This window comes from Phascolarctos cinereus, unplaced genomic scaffold (assembly GCF_003287225.1).
Source record: "Phascolarctos cinereus isolate Bilbo 61053 unplaced genomic scaffold, phaCin_HiC Scaffold_1;HRSCAF=81, whole genome shotgun sequence".
In the NCBI taxonomy this organism is placed as follows: domain Eukaryota; kingdom Metazoa; phylum Chordata; class Mammalia; order Diprotodontia; family Phascolarctidae; genus Phascolarctos; species Phascolarctos cinereus.
Genome location: NW_027555514.1, coordinates 71,101,595 through 71,126,920, shown reverse-complemented (window position 1 = coordinate 71,126,920; position 25,326 = coordinate 71,101,595). Strand labels below are relative to the sequence as shown.

Sequence of the window (25,326 nt, the reverse complement as noted above, 5' to 3'; positions counted from 1 at the left end):
GAAGGTCATGCCTTATATTCCCAAAGCATTATACTAATAGTAAGTGCTCCTTTAAAATCACCTTGAAGATATAATACATTGTAATATGTAGGTTGGAGAAGTAGAGCCCTGAACAGGCTAAGATGTGTGAGCACTGGAGGACTGATTGCCCATGCATAATTTAATCTTCAGTTTGGTTTTCTTATAAGATTTTTTTTTAATGGGATAGAGGTGTCTGGCATAATTTCTATATAATCTAATGCTTACTCCAAATATGGGAGATGGGAAAAATGTTTGAGAAAAGCTTGAACTCTTGTAGACTTGGGAATTCAACTACTGAAGGTCATGGGCCAAATTGTTGTATATCAAAACTCCATAGCAACTTTAGTCAGACAACTTGGCTTGTATTATCATTTTCTGTAATGAGTGACCAGGGAATTGTTTGGATGACAAGCTGATTACCTTAGGAATGGAATAATTTCCTAAATTGTGGGTCAGAACAATGACCTTTTCTTTTTTCTTTTCTTTTTTTTTCTTTTTCATTTTCAAACAATTGATATCTTGCAGAGTACTTCCCATTCTACTGAGCATGTAAATGAGTTCAAAGTGACTGTAATTCCTTTTAATGTATTAATTTTAGTTCTGATGCTCATGGGTGCCTTAATAAGAGCTGCTCAGTTGTTCAGACTGCACCTTGGCGTGTGGCTTTTGTTGGCTATCTGCTTTACCAAATGAGCCCTGAATACCTTGGAATGATTGTTTCCCTTATGTATTCTGACCTTGAAAGATCACTGTGCTTGGAAAGGATAAAGCCATGATCTCACCCATTGGAAGGATTTATAATCATTTTAGTGTTAAGGAACCATAAACTTCTTTTTGAGCTGTGGTGTACAACTTAGAACATATTGGCCTGGAATTGTAGAGCTTATAAGAAGTGCCCTATGCAAAATGCATCCAGATGTAGCACATAGAAATGAACCTGAAAAATTATGTAAGCTGATTACTTTACGTGAGTAGGAGAATGCAGCAGAAAATTCATCAAAGTGCCCTTTTCGATTCACCTCATCTCCAAATGTTCTCTGTAAACTCTGGGGGTAAGGAGCCACCTGTTTTAGGGTTTTTGTTTAAAATCTCACTTGGGCCCTGGGGGAATTGTTTTGGAGCACAAAAGGTCCTCAGGTAGACAAAGGTTCCAGAAAATTTCCTGAGTTCCATGATTCGAAATGAACCCAGACTTTTAGTAAAGAAAGCTAAAATTTCCTTTAACTGCCCACCCATGTCCTACCTGGCTAGGCACAGCATAAATAAAATGATCAGTGGCATAAATCTTTAAGATTAAGATGCAAAAACTGAGGGTAGGGTTAACATCCAGAATTCTATGGATGGGCCACTGTTTTGCTTTTAAAAGAATTAAATTGCAAGCTGCCAACATAAGTACAGTATGCTCTTAAAACTTTGTAGATATCTGAGTGGTACCCACAAGGAGACTTGTTGGCTGAGGGGATTGATAAATGGGATAATGGAGCCTTTAATAGCTAAATGGCTAAATCCATTCAATTTCAGGTTGCTTGTGACTAAAGGTAGTTCAGTACTTCAAAAAGAAAATTGATACTCAGCAGTAAAAATGTTCTCTTCTGCCAAGCCTTCTACCCGGTTGTCTGTCTTTACAGATGATGATGATGAGATGGTGGTGGTGGTGGTGGTGGTGGTGGTGATGATGATGATGATAGCAACTACAATAATACATTCTATCCTTTACTTTTTTTTTCTCTCTTGGACTTTCAATACTTCCTTTCTTTTTTTTGACATTTCCTTCTTGTGATGCCTCATCTATATAAAGTAGAATGCCCATCTATAGTAAAGGACTAACTTGTACTAGTACTTTGGTACAGGTTAGCAAATGTTCAACAAATGAAGATCATTCTTTTAAAAAGTGTATATGGAGTTACCTATGAAATAAAAAAAAAAACTTTGCTCAAAATGATGCCAACGAGGCAGCATAAGTATTATTAGCCCAGTTTTATGGGTGAGAAAACAGAGGCTTAGAGAATTTAAGTGCCTTGCCCTGAGGTCACACAGAGTGAGTACCAGAGCTCAGATCACAAAAAGACAACTCATTATTAGGATCTTCCAGTCTTTTAGGCTGTAGACTTTCTTCCTTCTTAGATAGGAAGAACATATTTACTGGCTAAGACCAGGTCTCTAATAACAGAGATGGATAGATATAGATGGGAAATATCAGAAGTAGATAAGAAATAGTGGGGTTCTTGCCCAACATTAAGACATGGGAGAAGGCACTTTCCCATCCACTGTTTATCCAAGTTATTTTGCAGGACATTCACATTCATTTTTGATGAGCCTCATGTTTTGAAATGTTAAAACATTAAATGTGAATGCTAGTCAGTAAAAGTAGATGATGACAAATACTGTTTTGAGACAAAAACAGGCTTTTATAAAAATTTGATGAGGGTTATTTGTATGCTCTGCAGATTTTTCAACCATTGCTAACATCATTAGCAGCAATTAAGCTTTTCAACCTTGGAGGCCCACAAGAGTTCAATCGATATTTTCTCTAGCGTCTGATAAGTTGCAGAGGGTGGGGGAGAGGGGGGATAGAGTGCCAAAAAGTGAACTTTATCACAGTCTTGATTAGAATCTAAAGCTGTTGTAATTTATCAAATATTGAATAAATACCATCAGCTGGACTTTAAAATGTAAAATGTTTTGAGTATTTAACGGCAGCTTCATATGATCATAGGTGAGGACGTCTGAGTTGCTAAAGCAGGCTCTTAAAATCTCAGAGGGCCTGTGGTTGTCCTGCCGCTATTAACAGTAATAACAACAGTAATATCTTTTCATCTACTTGGAAATGCACAATTCTCTTGTACTTTACTTTCAGCATGCCACACATCCTCTACAGAGGGAAATATGTAAAAAGACCAGAGCTTTTCATCATGTGTGTTTTGAGTTGCCTACCAACAATTACCTTTTACAGGAAAATTGCTATATATTCTCTTTTCCATAGCAATGTAAAGACAGAGAGTGAGAGGGACATTTTGGGACTACTGCATATTTTATATGGTTGTAATTTCTGATATATACAGTAATGAATTTCATCTCATACATGTCAAGCATTCTTTTATATAAAACAGAAAAGGTCACAAAGTCTTACCTAGTTCTAATTAGTACTGAAACTTGGTACTCGGTGTGTTTATTTTTGTTCTTTGGGTCTATTAACCGACTGCACATTCGCCATAACCTTTGCGTGAAATCTGAAATCCAGACTGGAAAATGCAAGCTAATTTATTTTGGTAAAATGAGAATGATTTCATTTAATTGAAAAAATGTTTAATTAAGGAATTTATTTAGCAAAACACTATATGCAATGTGATGCCATTTCAATTTTATGTAACACCAATAATTGATACCAAAAGTGTGGAGCTCTCACTTTCCAAATTTTAATTCATGTATCTTTAAAAAGAAGACAAAAATCCAACTTCCTTGCATCTCAGTTGAAAACCCTCTATAGTTTTCATATGTGGCTTGAGAAACAAACGGTGAGAAGACTCAAGTGTCATGGCCCGGCTGGGCCGTGTGTTGTGTAATGTATGAGCATGTATTTATTTCTATCATACAGCCTCCTTTGTTAACATGGCCTCAGCTGCTTTTTTGATTGAAAAGGTCAGTGCTTGTCACATATCTCCTTACAAACGAGGCCAGAGTTCTTGTTAAAACAGAGCTGTTGCCATGTATATTTGGTGGCCTTACAGGATTATTACGATTAGGCCCAAACTTGTAGATTGTGCAGATGTCAAGTTGGGCTCCTGATTCAGTTGTTGTTATTTTAGCTCAAACATACACTTCTTTCAAGATTTGCAAATTATCTTTTCACCCTTATTATTTTCTGTTACTTTTAAAACACATTTTGTGTTTCTGGAGTCACAATTGAAGTTTTTTGTGCTTTGCTTTAGAGATGGAGACCAGAGTGCTCCACAGCTATGATTAGTCAGTCTAACATTACCACCACAATTTACATTTTTATGAGGTCCTCATTGAAATTGTGAATTAGTGAAGTATAACCCTTCAGTTACCTTGTGTACAGGTAAAATAGAAAACATGCCAGCTCGTACCTATTTACATATTGCTGTGAATGAGCCTTGTGTATCATTTCCACAGATACCTAGTGACCCATGACATTTTTATCTAAACCACATGGATAAAATAGACACAACCACAGACACTATCTCAAAAATTTGGCATCCCTTTCAAGTCAGAAACAATGCAAAACAGCAGTAATGGGACTGATGTTTCTATTTGGTAGCAGGAGGCCTCATTTTATAAAAGCTTCACTCTCTCATTTTAAAGCTTCAGAACGTATTTCATGATAAATCCATGATTGCCAGATTGTAAAGACTCTAAGATGAAAAATGGCCATGGTTGGAAGAATTTGGGGAGAGCAGTGTCAGAAAATAAATACTGTAAGAAACAAAAGACTCTCAATTTTTTTCCCCATCTGTCAGAAGTGAGTTTTCAGGCCTCTGGGAAAAACAATTTTAAAAATACACCTGAAATTCCTTCACAGTATTGCATTTTCTTTTCACTTCTCTAGCAGGCAGTGACACAGAGCAGCATGAGCTCAAAGGGCTGGTTACTAAAAACCTGTTACAGAATGGCAGAGCTTTCAAGACTGCTTGACACATGTGTGTAGCTATACTGAGTGGAAAGAAGAAAGGAGATGTGATTCTAGTTTTTTTTTTTTTTAATGGAAGAAAAAATCCTTTAGCATTTTCTTGTTGGGTCTTCCACTGTTCTCCCATTTCTTACTGCTCACCATGCCAAGAAAAAAAAAAAAGACAACCTTACCCCCAAAGCCAGCCCAGAACATTATTCTTGAAGGATGCCCACATCCAGGGTATAAGAAGAAAATGCCTTTCTCTCCAAATGTGTTTGTATAAGCCGGACTCGTTGGGTTTAGTGTTTTTCTTGCTGAACCTTCCACCAATGTGTTATGTGAACTTTGTTGTGAGGCTGATCTCTTAACACACATTTGTTCCAGGGAGTTTGGTTATGAGCATTCACTAGTGGAGACTGGGGGATAGTAAAGCCTAATCTCTTTGTGGTAGATTTTTGTACTGGGATGTTTTTTAATATGCTTACTGCTTATACCCATATGCTTTAAAGTTTGCCCGGAAAATCACTGTATTATTGCATCCGCCAACAATCAGAGAATGCCAATTGTATTCATCCACACCCTAAGCAAAAGATGACATCCAACTTGGAAGAAAGCTCTCTTCCTTGTAGAAGAAGCCCACTTCTATTAGGTCCTGATGCTTAAAGGAAACATCTCCGTGCCCTGGGGCCGGCTCTTCCCCGTGCCTGGAGTGCCCACCTGCCTCACCTCTACCTCTTAGAATCCCTAGCTTCCTCCAGCTGCTGTTCTTTATGCAGGATGTGCCACCTTCCATCCCGTGCCTGCAATGCTGTCCTTTCTCACCTCTACTTTGTAAAAGTCCTAGTTTTCTTCAAGACTCAGGTCAAATACCACCTACGGTCAGAAGTCTTTCCCCGTCCCTCAGCTGCTAGCGTCTTCCCTCCAAGGTTACCTTACATGTGCTCCATGTGTGTCTTCTGTGTGCATGCATGTACACATGTGTACAAATATTTGCGTGTATTTAGACACATTAATATTAACCAAATAATCAATATATCGACATTAAATAATTTATATTATATTAATAGTTGAATGGTGAATTAATGATAATGGGGAAATTAATTGATAGTGCTTGTCATTGATTACATTTATGTGTGTATAAGTACATGGGTACGTATGTACATCTATGTGTTTGTGTGTGTATGTGTTGTCTCCTCCTTTAGAGTGTAAGCTTCTTGAGGGCAGGGACTGCTTTTGCTCTTTATTTGTATCCCCAGAGCTTAGTACAGTACTCGGCCCATAGGAAGCACTTAATAAATGCTTGCTCATTAATTAATATGCATCAAAGAAATCACAGGTACAGAATAATAAGATAGTGTATATACTTACATATTGTTTCCCCTGATACTTTTGTAACTTCTTTGCAGGCAGAGACTGGTTCGTATACCTAGCACAGAACCTCACACACACTAGGTGCTTGATGATTACTGTGGATTGATAGTTACCATCCATGTCATTGCCTTTCAGTTCTGAAGGCACTTCAGGGACCTTGGCTCCTTAGACATTTGTCAGGCACAGTGTACCCTCTTCCACATTTTTGCATAATAAGAATAGCTGGGTAGCACAGGCCAGAGGGAAATTAATTAACAGTTCATGTCACTGACAATATGATGAACAATTGCTTAATGCTTCATTAAACCAAAGCCACAGCCCTCTGCTCCAAGCAGAGCTGCTTTTGTTTCCAACAACCAGAGTTGGAAAGCAGCCGGACAACTTGTAAGTGAAAAGTTGAAATGTTCAGTGGCCTAGCTTTGAGGAAACATAAGGGCCTGTCCTCTCTTGTATATGTACTCTAAGTCAGATTTTGTTGAGCACTACGTCTGATGGCCTTAAGCTTTTAGATTTTGTTGCTGTTCAGTCATTTCAGTCCTGTTGGACTCTTTGTGATCCCATTTGGGGTTTTCTTAGCAAAATTGCTGGAGTGGTTTGCCGCTTCCTTCTCCATTTTACAGATGAGGAAACAGAGACAGACAGGGTTAAGTGACTTGCCCGGAGTCACACAGCTAATAAGTGTCGGAGGCCAGATTTGAACTCGGGGAGATGAGTCTTGTGGACTCCAAGTCTGGAACTTTATCTACTGTATCACCTAGCTTACCTAAACTTTTAGATAGTTTGATTCAAAATAACTTAGCTTCAAAATAATTTGCAATGCTCTGATTAACCAAGCCAAAATACTATATTAGGCTGACAACTAGAAATTTAAATAATATAATTATATTATGGATCAGGATGAAATTTAGACACATATGTGTGTGTATGTATGTATAGAGTGGGATTGCAGCCATTTCTTAGAAAAGAGATGTAAAAGCACAAAAAAGGAGTGGCTGGACACATAGGTTCATTTTAATGTTCATAGATAATGATATAGATAACAGATAATGTTCATAGATAATGACATAATGATGTCATAAATATGACATGTCAGTATGAGCACAAGACAGGCACATTACCGTTTATCTGCTGTGGCTGTTGAGAAAAATGTAATTGCCATTTAAAAAATATAACATACACAGGCAATTCTTAGTTCTCCACTTGCGGATTTTTTCTACTTTGTAAATTGTGGTAGATTTTTCCTAGGTCAGTTTCTACCTTGTTGTCTAATCTTTTTGAACCACCACCCTCTACTTGGTAGTTGAATTATTTTGTTTTGTTTGGGGAAATTCTGGGTTAAATTACTAGTTGATATTTATGCAGCAATACAACCCAGTTTTGATATTAATATATGTAAAGCATAATCAAATTGGCAAATCTGTACATGTCCCACCCTGAAAAAAAATGTTTTAAAAACTTGTGATACATTCCAAAGCCAAGAAATGTGTAATTTCTTTATTATCCATTATTAAGGGATAGTCCATTGTACGCTTTCATTTTCAAGGATATTTGTGAAATAATATTGAAGGAAAATAATGGTTTGAATAATTTGTAAATACTTTAAAATGAATCTACAAGGGTGCCCCAAGGTAATTGAACTCATTATGCTCTTTAAGTCGTTCTGTTCTCCCATGTTTGTCTTACATTTTTCTCTTTTAGCCAAACACTAAAGTATACTCGCAGAGTGGAAGACATTCAGTTTCTGTGGAAGTGCAGATGCAGAGGCAGAGACAAGAAGAGAGAGAGAGCTTTCAGCAAGCCCAGCGTCAATACAGCTCATTACCGAGGTATGACGATTCTTTTATGATGCTCCACATCTCCTAGACTTAGGGAAACCTCTTGGGTGGCTCTCATGTCAAACAGAAGGAGGAAAGACCTCAAAATTAGCAATGACTTCTCCAAATAGCCGAAGGGTAGTCACTGGGGAACTGGAAACCAAAAGAGTTTGGAGTTAGGACATCTATCCCCAGTAGTTTAGATCACTGCTATACCACTTGGCCAGATGTTAGTTGGTGGTCTTCCATACATTGGCAGGCTTCAGTTCAATTCAAGCCAATTTCTGTAAGAGCTACATTCAATGCTGAGACTGCAGAAATGTAAACAATACAGTCACTGTCTTCAAGGACTTCTATATTACTGGAGGCTACAGCATATATGCAGATAAGTAAAGACAAGATATATATGCAATCAAAAACAAAACAATTTCAGGATGGGGGCCCTAACAGCTAGGTGAATCAGAAAAGGCCTCTTTTAAAAGATGCTGCTTGATCTGAGTCATAAAAATAGAGTTTCAAGAGGAAGAGGTAAGAAGGGAGAACATTCCAGAAATGAGATGGTTTGTTATGTACAAGGAATAAGAAGCAGACCAGTTTGAATGGAACATTGAGTATCTTTTTTTTTAACAATGGGTCTTTAAGAGGGGGGAGTAAAGTGTAATCAGCCTTGAAAAAATAGATTAGAGCCAGATACTCAAGATCTGGAGCAGGAGAGAGATATGATCATCTCTGTGCTTTAGACAGATCAATTTGGCTGCTGTATAGAGGCGGAATTAGAGAAGAGGTTGGATACAGGGAGATCAATTAAGAGTCTACTGTAAAAGTCCATGTGATAGGTGACAACAGACTGAATTAACCAGAAACAGCTTAGAATAACAGGGAAAATATTTTGATACACATTATTTTCAATGTTAGAACTGCTTAAAGGAAGTATCCTATTACCTGTCCCTAAATCTTTTTCCCTACCCTTCTTGTTAGTTGATATGCAAGTCATAGAAATGAGGTAACAAGGGGCAGCTAGGTGGCACAGTGGATACAGCACTGGCCCTGGAGTCAGGAGGACTTGAGTTCAAATCCGGCCTCAGACACATAACACTTACTAGCTGTGTGACTCTGGGCAGGTCACTTAACCCCAATTGCCCTCACCAAAAAAAAGAAAAGAGAAAGAGAGAGAAATGAGGTAACACCAGCCTGCTTTCTTGACAGATAATGAGGGAACTTCTATGAAGCTCTTCTTGAGATGGATAGGGTTGGGGAATTGAGAGACCTTCCAAAAGGAGGTAATCTCTCTGCATATTAAGACCATGTGGCACCTAGTTCATTCTATGGATTATTCCTTATCAATCAAAGCATTTCTTGCCATCAGACTTAATAGTTTGCTGTCCTTCCCTTTACTCTCCTCTTTTATCTCACTGCCACAATTTGCCTTTTCTCTTTCTCTAGGGTATACCAGTCACTCAATCAATAAACATTGATTACTTGCCTGCTATGTGCTAGGCATTGTGCTAAGTTCTGAGGATACAAAAAGAGGCACAAGGCAGTTTCTGCCCTTAGGAGCTCACAATCTAATGGGGGAGACATTAAGCAAACAAATACGTACAAACAAGTTATATATATAGGATGAATAGGGAAAAAGTATGCAAGGAGAGATGCAAGAATTAACAGGGTTGGGAAAGGCTTCCTGTAGAAGAGGGCATTTTAGTTGGGCCTTAAAGGAAGCCAGTAGGCCGAGATGAAGAGGGAAAACATTCAGGAAGATGACCAGCCAGAGAAAATGTCCAGAGCTAAGAGCTGGAGTATTTGGTTGAAGGAATGGCCAGCAGGCCAATGTCAGTGTGTGGGTGAAGTGTAAGAAGACTGGAAAAGTAGGAGAGGACTAGGTTATGAAGGCCTTTTGACCCTAAGGGCAATAGGGAGCCACTGGAGTTTATTGAGTAGAGGAGGGACGTGGTCAGACCTATACTTTAGGAATGGAGGATTGATTGGCATGAGGAGAGACTCCAAGAGTCTGTTGTAATAGTATAGACATACGGTGATGAGTGCCTGGACCAGAGATGTGGCAGTTTCAGAGGAAAGAAGGGAGCATAACTGAGAGATATGGAGATAGGAAGAGTTGAGGACAATGCCTAGGTTGAGAGGCTGAGGGACTAGGAGGATGGTGTCGCCTTTACCAGTAATTGTGAAGTTAGGAGGTAGGGGAGGGTTTAGAGGGAAAGATAATGAGCTCCATTTTGGACATGTTGAGTTTAAGAAAGCCTACTGGACATGGAGTTTGAGATGTCTGAGAGGCAGTTGGAGATGTGAGATTGAAGGGTAGCTGAGAGGTCAGGGCAGGACAGGTAGTTTTGAGTATCTGTTGTTGTTTAGTCATTGCCATAGCTAATTGTTAGTGACCCCATATGTGGTTCTCTTGACAAAGATATGAAAGTGATGTGTCATTTCCTTCTCTAGTTCATCCATCTTACAGATGAGGAAACTGAGGCAGACAGGGTTAAGCAACTTGCCCAGACTTGCCCAGGGTCACACAATTAGTAAGTGTCTGAGACTAGATTTGAACTCGGGTCTTCCTGACTCCAGGCCCAACACTCTTATCTGCTGTGCCACCTAGCTGCCCTAAGTTATATAGTGATGGTAATAATATCTCAAGGACCTGTCATTTCATCACTGTGGGTATTCACTCTATTAATGTAGATAGTAACCTCTTCTTGTGTTCTTGTGGCCAAAACATTTCTTGGTTTCCAACTTTCTGATGATGAGCCTCTCTGAACTCTGCCATGCTGGTCCTTAGAGGACAGCTGTTGGGTCCCTTCACTAAACCTTTTCTGCTCATTATCACCTGCCAGTGATTGCCCTCTCTACCCATAGCCTTAAGGAACACATGCCAAATCATTATGAGGCATTTAAGGAAGGTTTTGGTGGAGTTATTATTATTATGTAAGTATTATCATCTTTCCTCTTTAACAAAAGGGACAAGTGACATTGGGCAGGGGTTGGGAGAGTGTCTTTGTTATAGTCACACAGCTAGTCATTTGCGGAAATGGAACTAGAACTGGGGTCCCCTGGCCCCTACTCCTGTACTTTTCCTGGTATAGCTTGCTCATGCCCCTGGTTTCAGGTTTCCAATTTTCTAAGAGAAGGGATGTTAATGAAGGAACTGGTGAGGTTGAGCCTGAGGAAGAAGAGGGGATATGATGATTGGCTTTTCACATCTGAGGGCTTCTTACGTGGAAGCGTCTTGCTCTGCTTGATTCCAAAGGACAGAGCTGGGGGAATATGGGTAAATAGTATTTTCTCTAGGTTCATAGGATTTTTTTCTTTTGAAAGGAAAAGAAGAATTAGTTCAGTTCTCTACTCACTTTAGTTCCTAAAATTGCTTCCAAATGATTCCCCAAATGAAGTATTCTGTGATAGGTTAGTGTCCATGCTAAAAAATGATAGAGAGAAAGTTTCCAATTAAAGGTTACATATCCAGAGGAGACTTCTATAAAGATATTCCTTTTTAAATTTTTTAAAAAATTAATTAATTTAGTTTTAATTTTCAACATTCACTTCCATAAGCTTTTGAATTTTAAATTTTTCTCTCCCTCCCTTCCCACCTCCCTCCTCAAGATGTCATGCAATCTGATATAGGCTCTACATAAATATTCCTATTAAACATATTTTCACATTAGTCATGTTGTAGAGAAGAATTAGAACTAATAAGAACCACAAGAAAGAAGAAACAAAACAAAACAGAAGAAAAAATAGCAGATAATATGCTTCCATCCTCATTCAGACTCCGTAGTTCTTTCTCTGGATGTGAATAACATTTTCCATCATGAGACCTTTGGAGATGTCTTAGATCCTGGCATTGCTGAGAAGAGCTAAGTCTGTTAAAGTTACTCATCACACAGCATGGCTGTTACTGTGTACAACATTCTCCTGGTTCTGCTCACTTCACTCAGCATCACTCCATACAAGTCTTTCCAGGTTTTTCTGAAGTCTGCCTGTTCATCATTTCTTATAGCACAATAGTATTCCATTACATTCATATACCACAACTTGTTCAGCTATTCCCCAATTGATGGGCATTTCCTCAATTTCCAATTCTTTGCCACCGCAGAAAGAGCTGCTGTGAATATTTTTGTACCTATTGGTCCTTTTCCCATTTTAATAATCTCTTTGGGATACAGCCCTAGAAGTGCTATTGCTGGGTCAAAGGGCATGCACATTTTTATAGCCCTTTGGGCAAAAGGATTCTTTATAGCCAACCAAGGCTCCAAGAGGGCTGGAATCCAGGGGTATACTACAAGTCTCTATCCAGCACATTTAATAGTGAGGGGTGGAGAAGAAGGAAGAAGGGGAACAGTATCAGCTCCAAGCTTCTCACCTTTCCCCTTCTATACAACAAGGACCTATCTCTGACAAGTGTTAAGGAACCACCCTTAGTGTTACTACCGTCCCAGAGGTTCTACAGTAGTGGTGTTTGGTGGGGGGGAGCAAACATATCTTCTATTTCCTTCACTTCCAGAATTCCACTTTGGGTACTTTGAGCTCTGTAATTGGATGAGGAGGAGAAGGAGGTCCACATGCAGTGGCAGGGTGGCCTGTGAAATGTGACCAAAGCCAGTTAGATAGAGTGGGCTATGCTAGTTTATTTTCCTGCATTCACTGGTCAGAATTTAGCAAAGCCCAAGGATTGAGTGGATTGAGGATTATGTCACCCAGGGCATGGTTTCTGGAGGGAATAGCAGCAGAACCAGTGGCAAGAAAACAGCTGGGCTTCGTGACCAGAAGGCAATTGCCTGGCTTTAGAATAGGTCCTAAGGCAAAAGGAAGGAAAAAAAGAAGAGGAGATCATCTTACTGGGGAAAAACCTTTATAATGACTAGAAGCATCTAAAATTAGGATGGTAGTAGGCTACCCATCTCTGGAAATCTTAACAGAGACACTGGATTACCGCTTCTGAGGGATGTTATAATGGGAATTCCTGTTTAAGTACTGGTTCAATTATATAAACCTGTGAGTTGTCTTCTGACTCTTTCATTCTGAGAGACAAACACACTAGGGAAATAGATGGCACATTCATGGCCACTTTCCCTGCTCTCCAGAGCTGTGAAGTCTGTATCCTAAGGGAGATGTGGTATGTATCAAGCTGGATAGATTAACATACCTGAAAGCCTCTTACCAAAAATCATTAGAGAATTCCTCTGTTGCTATTGTAAGAGCTGTTTGGTTTAATATATTTTATTTTGTGATTAGAGAGATGACAAGGGAAAATGAGTAAAGGGGGGAGGGGAGAATAGATTGAGGAGGGGGATCAGTCTAGAGAAAGGAGGAGAAGCAATGAAAAACAATGGGAAAGTCTCAGAGATTATATGATGAAAACAACAATCCACAACAGAAGGAAAATGGGGTAGAGAAGACAGATGGAGAATGTCATGAATTTCATTAATTAAATTTTATTAATAATAGCTAGCATCCATATAATGCTTTAAGGCTTGCAAAGTGCTTTACATAAATTATCTCATTTGATCCTCACAACAATCCGGTAAGGTAGGTGCTGTTATTATCCTTATTTTACAGTCAAGGCTGAGAGAGGTTAATTGATACTAGTAGTATCAATTAGTGTTAATTATACTAGTGGTATAAACTTTGGCCAGGCTTATATTACTAGTAAAGGTCAGAAAAAGCCTTCAAACTCAAGTCTTCCTGATCACAAGTCCAGCACTTAATCTTTTTTTCTTTTCTTTTCTTTTCTTTTGCAACTTGGCCACTCCCACAGTGGCAGCATCATCTAGCCAGATGCTTTGGCAGTCCAAACACCCCCCAAAAGAGCTCCTGTCTTAGTCCTTAGTTTTTCAGCAGAGCAACAGCTCTTCATGCTCCAAAAATGCATGATTTGGGGGCAGCTAGGTGGTGCAGTGGATAGAGCTCTGGCCTTGGAGTTAGGAGGAGCTGAGTTCAAATTCGGCCTCAGACACTTGACACTTACTAGCTAGGTGACCCTGGGCAGGTCACTTAACCACAATTGCCTCACTAAAAAGCCAAAAAAACCCCATACTTTAGTCCTGTGAAAAGTTCCAATTGCTGAAAAGGACCCATTAGATCATAAGCTCCTAGTGGGCAGGGACTATCTTTTGCCTCTTTTTTGTTTTCCTAGAATTCAGCATGGTAAGGTCATGTGATAGGTACTTAAGAAATGTTTATTGAATTGAACTGACCCCTAAACAATAATTGAATGTTTCTATGTTAGGCTTTACAGTATACAGAGCAATTTTTACATGCTTGATGTTTTTTAGTAACCTGCTAAAATGCTACTGATATCCACAACTTCAACTCCAGTTCTTCTGTGCCCAAACCCAGGGTTGTTTCTCCCATGGTACCATCCTACCTCTTAAAGCTTTCATTCTTGGGTTGGTTGTGGTGCCATTACTGTTAAGGATTTTGATTCTTTGTGAATATATAGAAAAATAGATCGTAGCTTTGCCTGACAATTAGAGATTCTGAATTCCTTGGTATTTGAAGAGGAAAAATAAGTCCCAAGTTAGTTATCTTAACCCTAAATAGAATCTTTTTAGACTGTCGGGACTTGGTGGGCTAAAAAATTGTCTAGATGATGTCCGTACTTTTATTTGCTAGCGAATATTACTCTTTATAATATTTCTAGGTTTCATCAATATTAATATTAAAGTTTACTTTTCATTTGATCTCTTATGAAACAATTCACTGAAAGGTAGTACTGTATATAAAAATTTGAAGCTAAAGAAACCAAGAAGACGGATATTAAAGCAACTAGGGCAAAAAATACAAAGGCAGACCATGTCCAATTTTCTGCCATGTGATTTTCTTCAAAGACACAGGGTCTTTAATTTTAGGATGTTGACAATTAGCAGAGTTTTGTCTAAACAAGTTGGTTTGGTATTTGAAACCAAAAAGATTTCACCAAAGTGAAAAGCAAGTCCAGGTCATTGCCAAGTTGAACATAAAATAAAACAAATGGCCATGTCTTTTATCCAACTTCTCCTGTGCTAACATTAGATGGTGGTTTGAATTAGAGCCTTATATGGGAACCAGGGTGGTTTGCAAATTCTAGCAGTAATTAAGAAAATCTTTAGCTGGATTACAGTTACATCTTAAAATGTCAAATAAGAAACATTAGCCAGCTGGCAATTGATTCAGGATATGCATGAGATCTAGGAGGGAAGGGAACCCAAGTAGACCCCCACACATCCCCTAATTAGTGAGAATCCCTTTATTCCCAATTCCCAAATTAATCTCACTACCTTTTACCTTTCTTTTCCTGAAAAGAAGCTCCCTTTCCCCAACCTCAAGAAGTAGAAGCCTTTTCAATCATGTCTCTTGACCTTAGAATTTTCTTAAAAGTTTCTTTCTCTCAACTCCTCCATTGTTATTTCTTCCCTGCCCTTTATCCCCTTATTTCCTTTGCCTGCCTTCTCTCTCTCCTTAGTTTTTCCATCTGTCCTTTGTTCCATTTCTTTTACTGTCCTAGTGTCTTCTTCATTGTCTTTGGATTTATAGACTATTTTTTGCCTTTTCCTTAGGTTTATGCATGGGCCAAATTTTTATGGTTTATATTTAGTCATAGCGAAAGTCTTGATTCTCAGCTTTGGGATAGTATATCTTTCTTCTTTCTTCATTTTCTCCCTCACTTTGAGCTATACTATTTTCTTTATCTTGGGAGGCCTAAAGGTTAAGATTTGTTTTCCTCATGACAATAATAGCAATACTTATTTTTCAAATACCTGCTGTGTGCAAAGCCCTGTGTTGGAGGAGTTAAAAAGGCATGTCCCTTGCCCTCTTATGCTTTCAGTCTGCAAATGCTCTGCAGAAGAAAATGCAACAAAAAGATAGTATTTGAAAGATTGTTCTTGCCAAAGCAGTATGTTTATTCCAATGAATGGATTGAGAAACTCCTCTTGGGCTTATTACCAACAGATCAACAAAATATTGTTTATAAAGAAAAACAAAGGGAAATAGAGCCCATAGTTACCTGTATATAGTTGGTACCTAATTGTTGTTTATTTATTTGAACTGAATCTTCCATTGTCAGGTTCTCTATATCTAGTTTGACTTACCTGGAGTATGTTGGATTTCCAAGGAGTGATCCTTAGACACTGGTTATTTTCTCTTAGTCATTATGCCTATAATTCCAGTAGCTAGCACCTGATAGTGACGTTTCTAGCTGAGTTGATGGATCCACCCCCGATTTTTTCCCCTTAGTCATGCTCAGTGACATAATAAACATTTGTCACACAAATATGCCTTTATTCAAATATATAATAAATATATATGACAAATAAGTTAAAAAGCTTTATCAGAGATAAATAAATATAGAAATACACTGAGAAGCAAGATCTTAAAACATAAATCCCCATTCACAATGGGTTGCCCTGATGATTCCAAAAGCCATCAACCTCTACTTGACTGACTTCTGGCTTACTAGTCATCCATGTGTGAAATCTTCTGACTTGAAAATCCCAGCTTGGGCAGGTATATTTCTCTTCCTTTATTAATTGAGTTACCAGTCCAGGAATGCTTCCTTCATGTGTTCAACCATTCCTTTGACTCTAGTAATTTCTCTATCTCTAGTTCCACTTAAGAAGAATGTAGGATTTAGTTTCTTTATTGATCAGAACATGCAGCCAATACCTTTTCTTCTCATGACCTCACCTTCTGGTGTAACTAGGGTTTAAATCCTCTCAATTCTCTAGAGCAAGGGTTGGCAAACTACAACTTTATTTAAAATTATAAAACTATTCTTATTTTTTTAAATATAAATTTATTTATTTTTAGTTTTCAACATTTACTTCCACAAGATTTTGAGTTCCAAATTTTCACCCCATCTTGCCCCTCCCCCCACCTCAAGATGGCATGCATTCTGAATACCCCTTCCCCTAGTCTGCCCTCTCTTCTCTCTCTCTCCCCCCCTTCTCTTATCCCCTTCTCCTTCTATTTTCCTGTAGGGCAGGATAGACTTCTATACCCCATTTCCTGTATTTCTTATTTCCCAGTTGCATGTGAGAACTTTTTTTTTCAAACATGTGTTTTTAAAACTTTGGGTTCCAAATTTTCTCCCTTCCTCCCTCCCCACCCATGCTCATTGAAAAGGCAAGCAACTCAATATAGGTTATACATGTTCAGTTATGCAAAACACTTCCATAGTAGACATGTTGTGAAAAACTAACTATTTCCCTTAATCTTATCCTACGCCCCCCATTTATTCTATTCTTTCTTTTGACCCTGTCCCTCCTCAGAAGTATTTGCTTCTGATTACCCCCTTTCCCAATCTGCCCTCCTGTCTATCATCTGCCTGCTCTCTTGTCCCCTTCTCCCCCTATTTTCCTGTAGGATAAGACAGATTTCTACACCCAGTTGAATGTGTATGTTATTCCCTCCTTAAGCCAAATCCTATGAGAATAAGATTCACTCATTCCCTCTCACCTTTCCCCGTTTCCCCTCCATTGTAAGAGCCTTTTCTTTTCTGTGTAAAACCATTCTTAGTTTGAAAGCAATGCAAAAACAGGCTGAGGGGCAGTTTGTTGACTTTTGTTCTATAGTCCTTTCCTTCCTTTTCTGATCAATAATTATGTTAAATAACTGCTTTAATGAAATAGGCACTTCTAACAGTTAGATAACTTCTATTCCAAACCTCAGACCAGCCCATCCCTATCCCCCACCAAAAAAAAAATCATTTAAAAACATTTTTAGGACCCTGGACAGAAGTTTTAAACACAGTGTTTTCCTCTCATTTAGACAGTAAGGGATTATGTTATCTCTGTATATTAATTTGTTTGAAAACCCTTCAAACCAAAGTAATTCTATCTACTGATCAGAAGGCACTGTTTATAAATGGTCTTTGAAGTCACATCATCCTCATCATTGTCATCATAATGAGCAAGCCGTTAGTGAGCTCCTCTAAGTACAGAACACTGTACAAGGCTGTCTTCTGGGTACGATTTCAAATTCAACTCAAGCTGCAGGATTTCCTTATAGCTAAAGCTTCAGGCTTCATGGGGAGAGTGTGTCTTGGTAGCCAGAGATGAAAAGAACCATCAGCTCTGCAGCCTATTTTTGATTGCTCTGAATTTGATAACCAACCTATCAAAAGAGCCCACAGTTGCTAATGTAACATCAGTACCAAGATCAGTGTTTTAATTAAAGTTTTATGATCAATGTTAATTCACCGATTTCATGCAGGCACTTTCTGTTGTTCATGTCTTTGGGCAGATTAATTTATGACTTTTTAAGTGCAAATAATCAGTGCTTTAGGCAAATAGGCTATTCCATCATATTTAAGGATTCTACTTAGACCAGTAGTATAAATGGTCCAGCTTCCATTAAAGCAGGGCCAGGGAGAGATAATGAAGAATATTCAATTAATCACTGTCATATCAGAGGATGATGCCGAAATTTACGTGGGTTTTTCCTGGCTGAAAACATACCCAACTACATTTCATACTTTATTGAAAATATTTCTAAGCCTATTTCATCTCAAGCCATACGGATGGCAGTTCTGAATATACAGAAGATGAAATTGCTCCTTTCAATGGGTGAAAAAGTGGCTTCATGGACCTCCTTAAGTTATCTCCCTCCCTACTTCCCCCAAAAGTCCAGGATATGAAAATCGAACCATGTTGTATGTATGCACTGATGGTAAAAGGCTGAGCAATATATACTGTAGCTAAATTTTTTTCTTATTGATGAATGAAGCAATATATTTTGTTTTATTGCTTAATTCTCTTCCCCCTGCCCTATTTTAAAGGCAAGAATTAGTGAATGTCTTCCTTTCTGGCACAAAAATTGTTTTACTGTATCATCACTGATCTTATTGTAAATTCATAAAAGCATCTAGAGATTTGATAGTAAATTAAAGATGTTTCCAAACAATAAAGTTTCCTTGGGATGATATGCCATTTTATTGCAGAAAGAGATAAGAATTTGAAATCTCTCTATGATTCTGCTTCACTTTCCTCTCCCGAGGTTACTTCGAGTGAGTTGAGTAGGTTATCCCGGCCTTTGGGGAAGGTACAGTGTGCAAGAAAATACTGCTTAGTCTACAGAACTTCCTCATACTGAAAGCCGAAGAAGCACATCCTCTGAAGAGTGTCAGCTGCTGACACACGACTTCCACAGCCAGTGCTTTAAGGGTCTGCCTGGTGCATTTTTAATCATAAAAGAGTCTAGACTTAAATCTTTCATAACAGAACTCATACTTAATCCGTTACTTGCACTCCAAGTTAGCTCGCATCCCTGGCGTTGCGGTGGCAGCTGGGTAAAATATTTGTTTTGCTTGTTTAGAATTGAATAGTAGCCTCTTAAAGCTGACAATTATTGCCCTAGCACAGGCTGCCAAAATCTGAATATTTCCCTCCAGCATCTCACCAGCACCATGACATTGCAGGCCCCATTGTTACCCAAAGCAGAGCAGCCAACACAGCCACCCAGAGTGACAGAGGGAGGGACATATTGATGGACCAGTTGCTGAAGCAGAATCATCACCTGGCTCGTGGGAAGTTGTGAGAAGGTTGCACATGTTAAAGGAAAAGATGGTTCTAGTTTCTCTAAAATGTCTTTCAGATGAAGTAGAGAGAGTGACAAGAAGTTAAGGTTGAAATGTACTTTTTTCCTTCTCTCCCAGAAACCCTAAACCAATCTGTGTGCTTCGATTTTCAGGCAAAGCAGAAAGAATGCCAGCTCTGTGTCTCAAGATTCCTGGGAACAGAACTACTCTCCTGGAGAAGGCTTCCAGAGTGCAAAGGAGAATCCCAGATACTCCAGCTACCAGGGCTCAAGAAACGGCTACATGGGAGGGCATGGCTTTAATGCCAGGGTGATGTTGGAAACCCAGGAACTTCTTCGCCAGGAACAGAGGCGGAAAGAGCAGCAGCTAAAAAAAAAGCCACCTTCTGATGGACCTAACAACTATGACTCCTACAAGAAAGTCCAGGACCCCAATTATGGCCCTCCCAAAGGGCCTTTCCGGCAAGATGTGCCCCCCTCCCCATCACAGGTAGCCAGGTTAAACAGATTGCAAACCCCAGAAAAAGGAAGACCGTTTTATTCTTGAGTAGGTGAAGGGGCACATCTCCATGCAATGCAATAAAGGACATTTTCCTTTGAAGACTTGTATTTTGGAAAGTTTTTAAAAAACTCGATGGTACTATGGAATATCTCTGTTGTCTGAATCAGTGCCTTTAGCAATTTGGGCAAAGGAGTGGTGGGCCTTAATGTCTTTGCCACTGTGTCTCAAGTGTTATTTTTGTGGAAGGATTTTCCCTCACCCGCCAATCGACAATCGTCCTGTTAAATACGCTCAGCATCTCCCCTGAGTACTGACCATCTTTGCCCAGTCCATTAGCTGTCAATGACTCATTATTAGGGTTTGCAGCAGTGTGTTTCGCTCTGCAGTGGATTTTTAATACAACAGCCTATCTAGCCTTGCAGAATAAAATGAACCTGAAATTGGAGACGGCATTTCTCCATCCTTCTTTCTGTTAACTCCTCTTGGGTGATAGGGGAGCCCAAAACAGCAAGATCTACCAGAAATCACAGTTTTAAGATGTTTCCAAGTAGGATCATTTATGGTACTTTTTGATCAATATTTAAGTATTGAAATATGGTTTTCCCTTCTTTATCTAACATTCTTTTCAAAGATGAATCTCCTTCATTCTAATACAAAATCACACTGTGACACTTTTCAGTTATCCTAAGGTTCCTTTTATATTTACTTTATATCAACTAGGATCTTATCAAGAAGGGAAGCATCAAAGACCATATATATTTATAAATACAACTTCCCAATCAAATCCACAGCGACAGTTTGCTTTTTCCCTGTCATTTATCATAGGGAAGAGGGGGGAGGTGGAAGGGATTGTTGGAGGAGGGGTAGGCACATCTACCTCCAAATTTTTTTGTTGTGTGAAAATGGTATCAGGAAAAAAAGGAGAAAGAATTCTCTTAGAATGAGTCCAGAGTCCAATACATGGTGGTAATTACTTTAATTAGTTTTTGTTTTGACAGGTCTGGGAGGGAGGGTGAAGAGCAGGACAAAAAGAAAGCAGATAGTCGCTTCAGAGATCTAAAAGCTAATATGTTTTTTACCTTTTTTTCCTGAAGTCTTGTTATAACTGACATTTGGTCTGTACTTCCTTATTAAAAAAAATCTATATTGTGATACCACATTTAAAAAATTTTACACATATGAAGAAAATAAAGGATATGTGGAAGGAAATTATTGCATATCCTACCAAATGCACATCAGTGTCCAAAAAAAAATCTTAAAAACAACATGATTGCTCTTAACAGCATAATTTTTCATGTGCACAATGAGGAGAATCTCTAGCGCAACAGCTGTTTTCATATTTGTGGGTCTGATCTTCATGTATGTAAAACAGAGCTGGGTTGCTAAAGTGCCTGCAAATCCTGGTGTAGAGGAAGGGAAAGCCTGAGGTTAAAGCTCAGTGTATCATGTACAAAAGAAAAAGAAAAAGGGGGGGGGGATAAAAAGCAGAATCATGTGTTGTGGAATCTAAAATATGCCTATTTTTTTTTACTGGCACATTTTATTTTTGTGGCGTTTTTTTTCCCAAACCTATGTGAAACTATGTGAAGCCAGCTTTGTGTACCTGTGTCTTTTATGCCTAATTGTTAATGGTTCTGTTTGTTAATAATGTGCAACAGTGTTTAAAAGGTGTCACTAATATAAACATGGTGACAGCGGCTCTTTCACACAGCCATTGTGCTGCTGTGGGAAACAGCGTTCCCTGTACATATGAGACTTATAATAAAAGGCTTATTTCTGTTCCTTTGTAGTACCTGTAGTATTCCTGTGGAGCCTCCTTAAGCTGTCTTATGAACATATCTTTATTTGTGTTATACATATATATGTACCATACACACATATGTGAAATAGATGTTTTTATTTAATATTATACAGAGCTGAAAATCCCCACATGTCACTCAGCTTGCAAATCTGGAAACACATGATCATTTGCCCAGTTGAGCTCCACTAAAGGTACAGTGACAGCAGCAGAGGAAAAGGAATGTTAGTGAAACCCCTGTGATTCTTTGGGAGATCTAGGACTCAGTAAAGAAGCTGGAAGAGTTTTTTTTCCCCCAAAAAGAATCCTCCATATTTTTTTCACCTTAAAATGATTGAAAAGAAACTAATGTTATACAGTGTGTCCAGCTCCCTCTTTCATTCCTCTCCTCCACTCAATAGTGTGAACCTAAAGAAAAGCCCTAATTCTAAGCCAGGCTCTGATGCCCACCCACCCATTGAAAGTGAAGGCAGTGGCATTTCTTAGACAGGCATGGCGTGGTGACTCATTAATGTTTGTGCAGTGCTTTGAAGATGAAAAGGGCAGCCTAAATTCCTGGTTATATTGTGATGAGCTGTCTCCTGTACACACGTGGAGGAAGATAGGGTCCCCACCCAGTGGGAGAGCTTTGCACAAACCTACAGTACAAGTCCTTGTAATCCTGTGCTCAACATCAGTCGGTTGCCATAGCAGTGGGCATCCTGTCGCAAATTCTAGATTCTATCACTACAGCATTAACAGGAAAAGTATGGCATGTCAAATAAATATCAACTGTTTGACTTTCACATACTTGGCATAGTTAGAAAAAGAGCTCATAGGAAAGCCAGATAGATTTGCCTATTTATCTGAATTTTTTTAAACTTGCTTATCTAAACTGTCACTGATGAGCAAAGAGAAAGAGTGATTTTGAAGATGACAGAGACCTCCATTCAACAGGGCTTCTTAAAATAAAACGACTTTTTGAACTGCCTTGCCCTGAGAAGTGGAGAGGTAATGGAAATAGACCAGAACAGAGGTGCCACCATGTTCTCTGAAACCATCTTTTCTGCAACTTCTTCTTTTTTTCTTTTTGGCCTGCAAAAGCATCTCCAGTAAAACTGAGGAGTGATCTCAGGGTGGCTTATATAGAGATGAGAGTGATGCAGATATTGACAAGACCTATACTGCTCTGCTGATGGCTTATCCAAAGAGAAACTATTATTACCACCATTAGCCCAGATGGCAATTAGGAGAATTAAGATTCTCCTAATCTTAGAAACTCTCTAAACCTGAGAGCAATTTTGATGGATGGATTGACAAAGTAGTCCTAACTAGCTCTTCTGCAGAGCCCCTCAACCTGACCATATTTTGTATCCTGAATGTGAAAAGTAGCAGAAGAGAACCCCTTGACCCCCATTAAGGTATGGAATAAAAAGTACTCAAGCTTATGTATAGAGGAAAGATAACCCTTGTGGGAGCTTTTCTCATCACTAGGATCATAAAGGGCTCTTACTTTTGATCAAGATTCAAAACCCTGGTGCCAAGGGCAGCTCAGAGTTTTAAAGGCTTGGACCAGACCAGGCTAGGGAAGATACATGGGGTCTGACCCTTACTATCACTGTCAAGGAAGTCAGATATGAGAAAACCACCTCAGGCAAGTTGTGATGGTAGAAGCCATCTTTATCCTATTTGGATTTGGCGATTACAAATTCAATGGCTCTATAGTTTGGCCCACTAGTGAGAATAGCCAGTGATGGATATGGGAAGAATTTTAGTCAAAACCCATTTTGCAAAAGGGATAAATGAGGGAAGAGGAAGGAAACAAGCATTTATTAAGTGCCTACTATGTGCCAAGCACTGTGCTAATTGCTTTCCAAATATTTTCTTATTTAATCAAGAAACTAGATGATTCTAAGTGGAACAAGGTGCTTAGCCACAATATTCTTAATAGTGATTCCCCCAAGTCAAGTCTGGGATTTTTAAAAGCAAAAAAGCCAATGTCAACAGAGTGTTCCAAGTATCCTATTGTCCATCTCTATCGAGCCCACGTGCCTTCCATTCTTCCTAAAAATGATCACTTATCTCAGCATTGAATGATAGCCTCCTAGAATGTTATAGCTGGAAGGGGCCTGAAAAATCATCTAGTCTTCATTATAAAGATGAAGCAACTGTTGTTCTTGTCTACCATCCTTCAGTTGCAGAGCTGATTGTCGGAAAGAAGGGAAGTCAGGAGAGATCCAAGTTCATGGCAGTCTTCGTAGTGTCTGGGGCTCATTTGTTCTCAAATGGCTTTCTCTATCTATCTCTGTGATCCTCTTCATCCTGCTGAGAAGTCTTATGTGCCAGGCTGTATTATAAGCTACCTGATGTCTTGGGCAAAGAGAACACAGAAGGGTTGAGACAATAAGTCACAAGATCATTGAAATCTATACCCTTGATAGCACCTTCTAAGTCCTTCCCTATTTTCTGCAACATGACAATTCCAGAAGTTATGGGACTTGTTCGTTTGGGTCCAATTCTTCATGTCCCCATTTGGGGTTTTCTTGGCAAAGATACTGGAATGATTTGCCATTTCCTTGTCCAACTCATTTTACAGATACAGAGGAAATGGAGGCAAACAGGGTTAAGTAACTTGCCCAAAGTCACACAGCTTGTTAGCGTCTGAGGCTGGATTTAAACTCACAAAGGTGAGTCTTCCTGACTCCAGGCCCAGCACTCTATATACCTTGTCACCTTGCTACCTATGAGACTTCACAGCTAAGGCAAATAAAGGTAAAGTAACTTCTGAGATCACACGGCTAGTTAGCAAGCATTGGTAAGACTGCAGTCTATTTCTTCTGACTCCCCATTTCCTGGTCACCTCATTTCCATTTGTTGCCATCTGCACATAACACAGTATATAAATATAAAAGACATGTATATACATACTGTAACTGCAAAACTTATTTAAAATTTTCTAAGATTTACTATAAAACGTTCATCATTATTTCTGTCTGACAGTGTGTTCCTTATTTGCCCATCACAAGGCCACAGGCCACTCACTATCAGACAACCTGGTGTTAAACCATAAGGTTCTTTAATGTCGAGACAGCTGTCTACTTATTTGAATTCATGAGGTCTGCTTGTCTACATATGGATTGACCATATAATGAAAACCCCTCCTTGGATATTAACACAATGCCCCATAATTGTAAATGTTTATTAAAAAGGCAGGAACAATTTCAGTGGCAACTTGACAGGTAAGGAGATGTTCTTTTCTAACTTCAGAAACTGGATAACCCCTTCATTTAGAAGCTAATATTAACTTTCACAAGTCAGAAAGTGTGAGAGACAGATGATTTAATGAAAAATGACCTTCAGCTTGTGACTAATGACTAGCTCACAAAAGCAGTTTGATCTAAGTATACTCTTAGAACAAGTTTGTGTGTTTTGGGAGGTGGGAGGAGTGGGGAATTGCATGGGTGTGATTCTAAGTATACATATCCTTGTTTTACTCAATGGAGCTATTCTTGCAAAGTTGAATTCAGATTTTTCAATATGATTGGAGTTAAAGGACTTTAGTGTGGTAAGGGAAGCCACCTTGGAATGCATCTTGTAAAGTAATACTTTGGTAAAGCAAATAATCACTCCCTAATCCCTCCCCCCTTTTTATCTGTTTAGATATTTATATACAGACAGTTCATGACTT

General features: G+C 38.9%; 1 protein-coding gene across 12 annotated transcripts in view; it reads left to right on the top strand.

Annotated features, from left to right (window-relative positions):
- PARD3 (par-3 family cell polarity regulator) overlaps positions 1-21,643 on the top strand; it is a 715,544-nt gene extending 693,901 nt beyond the window's left edge. For all 12 annotated transcript variants that reach the window (XM_020990444.2, XM_020990445.2, XM_020990437.2 and 9 more), the window contains 2 exons: positions 7,721-7,848; positions 19,513-21,643. In XM_020990444.2, the coding sequence (XP_020846103.1) occupies positions 7,721-7,848; positions 19,513-19,906 (522 nt within the window). In that variant the 3' untranslated portion in view covers positions 19,907-21,643. The remainder of the gene's footprint in view (positions 1-7,720; positions 7,849-19,512) is intronic.
- Positions 21,644-25,326: the final 3,683 nt, after the last annotated feature.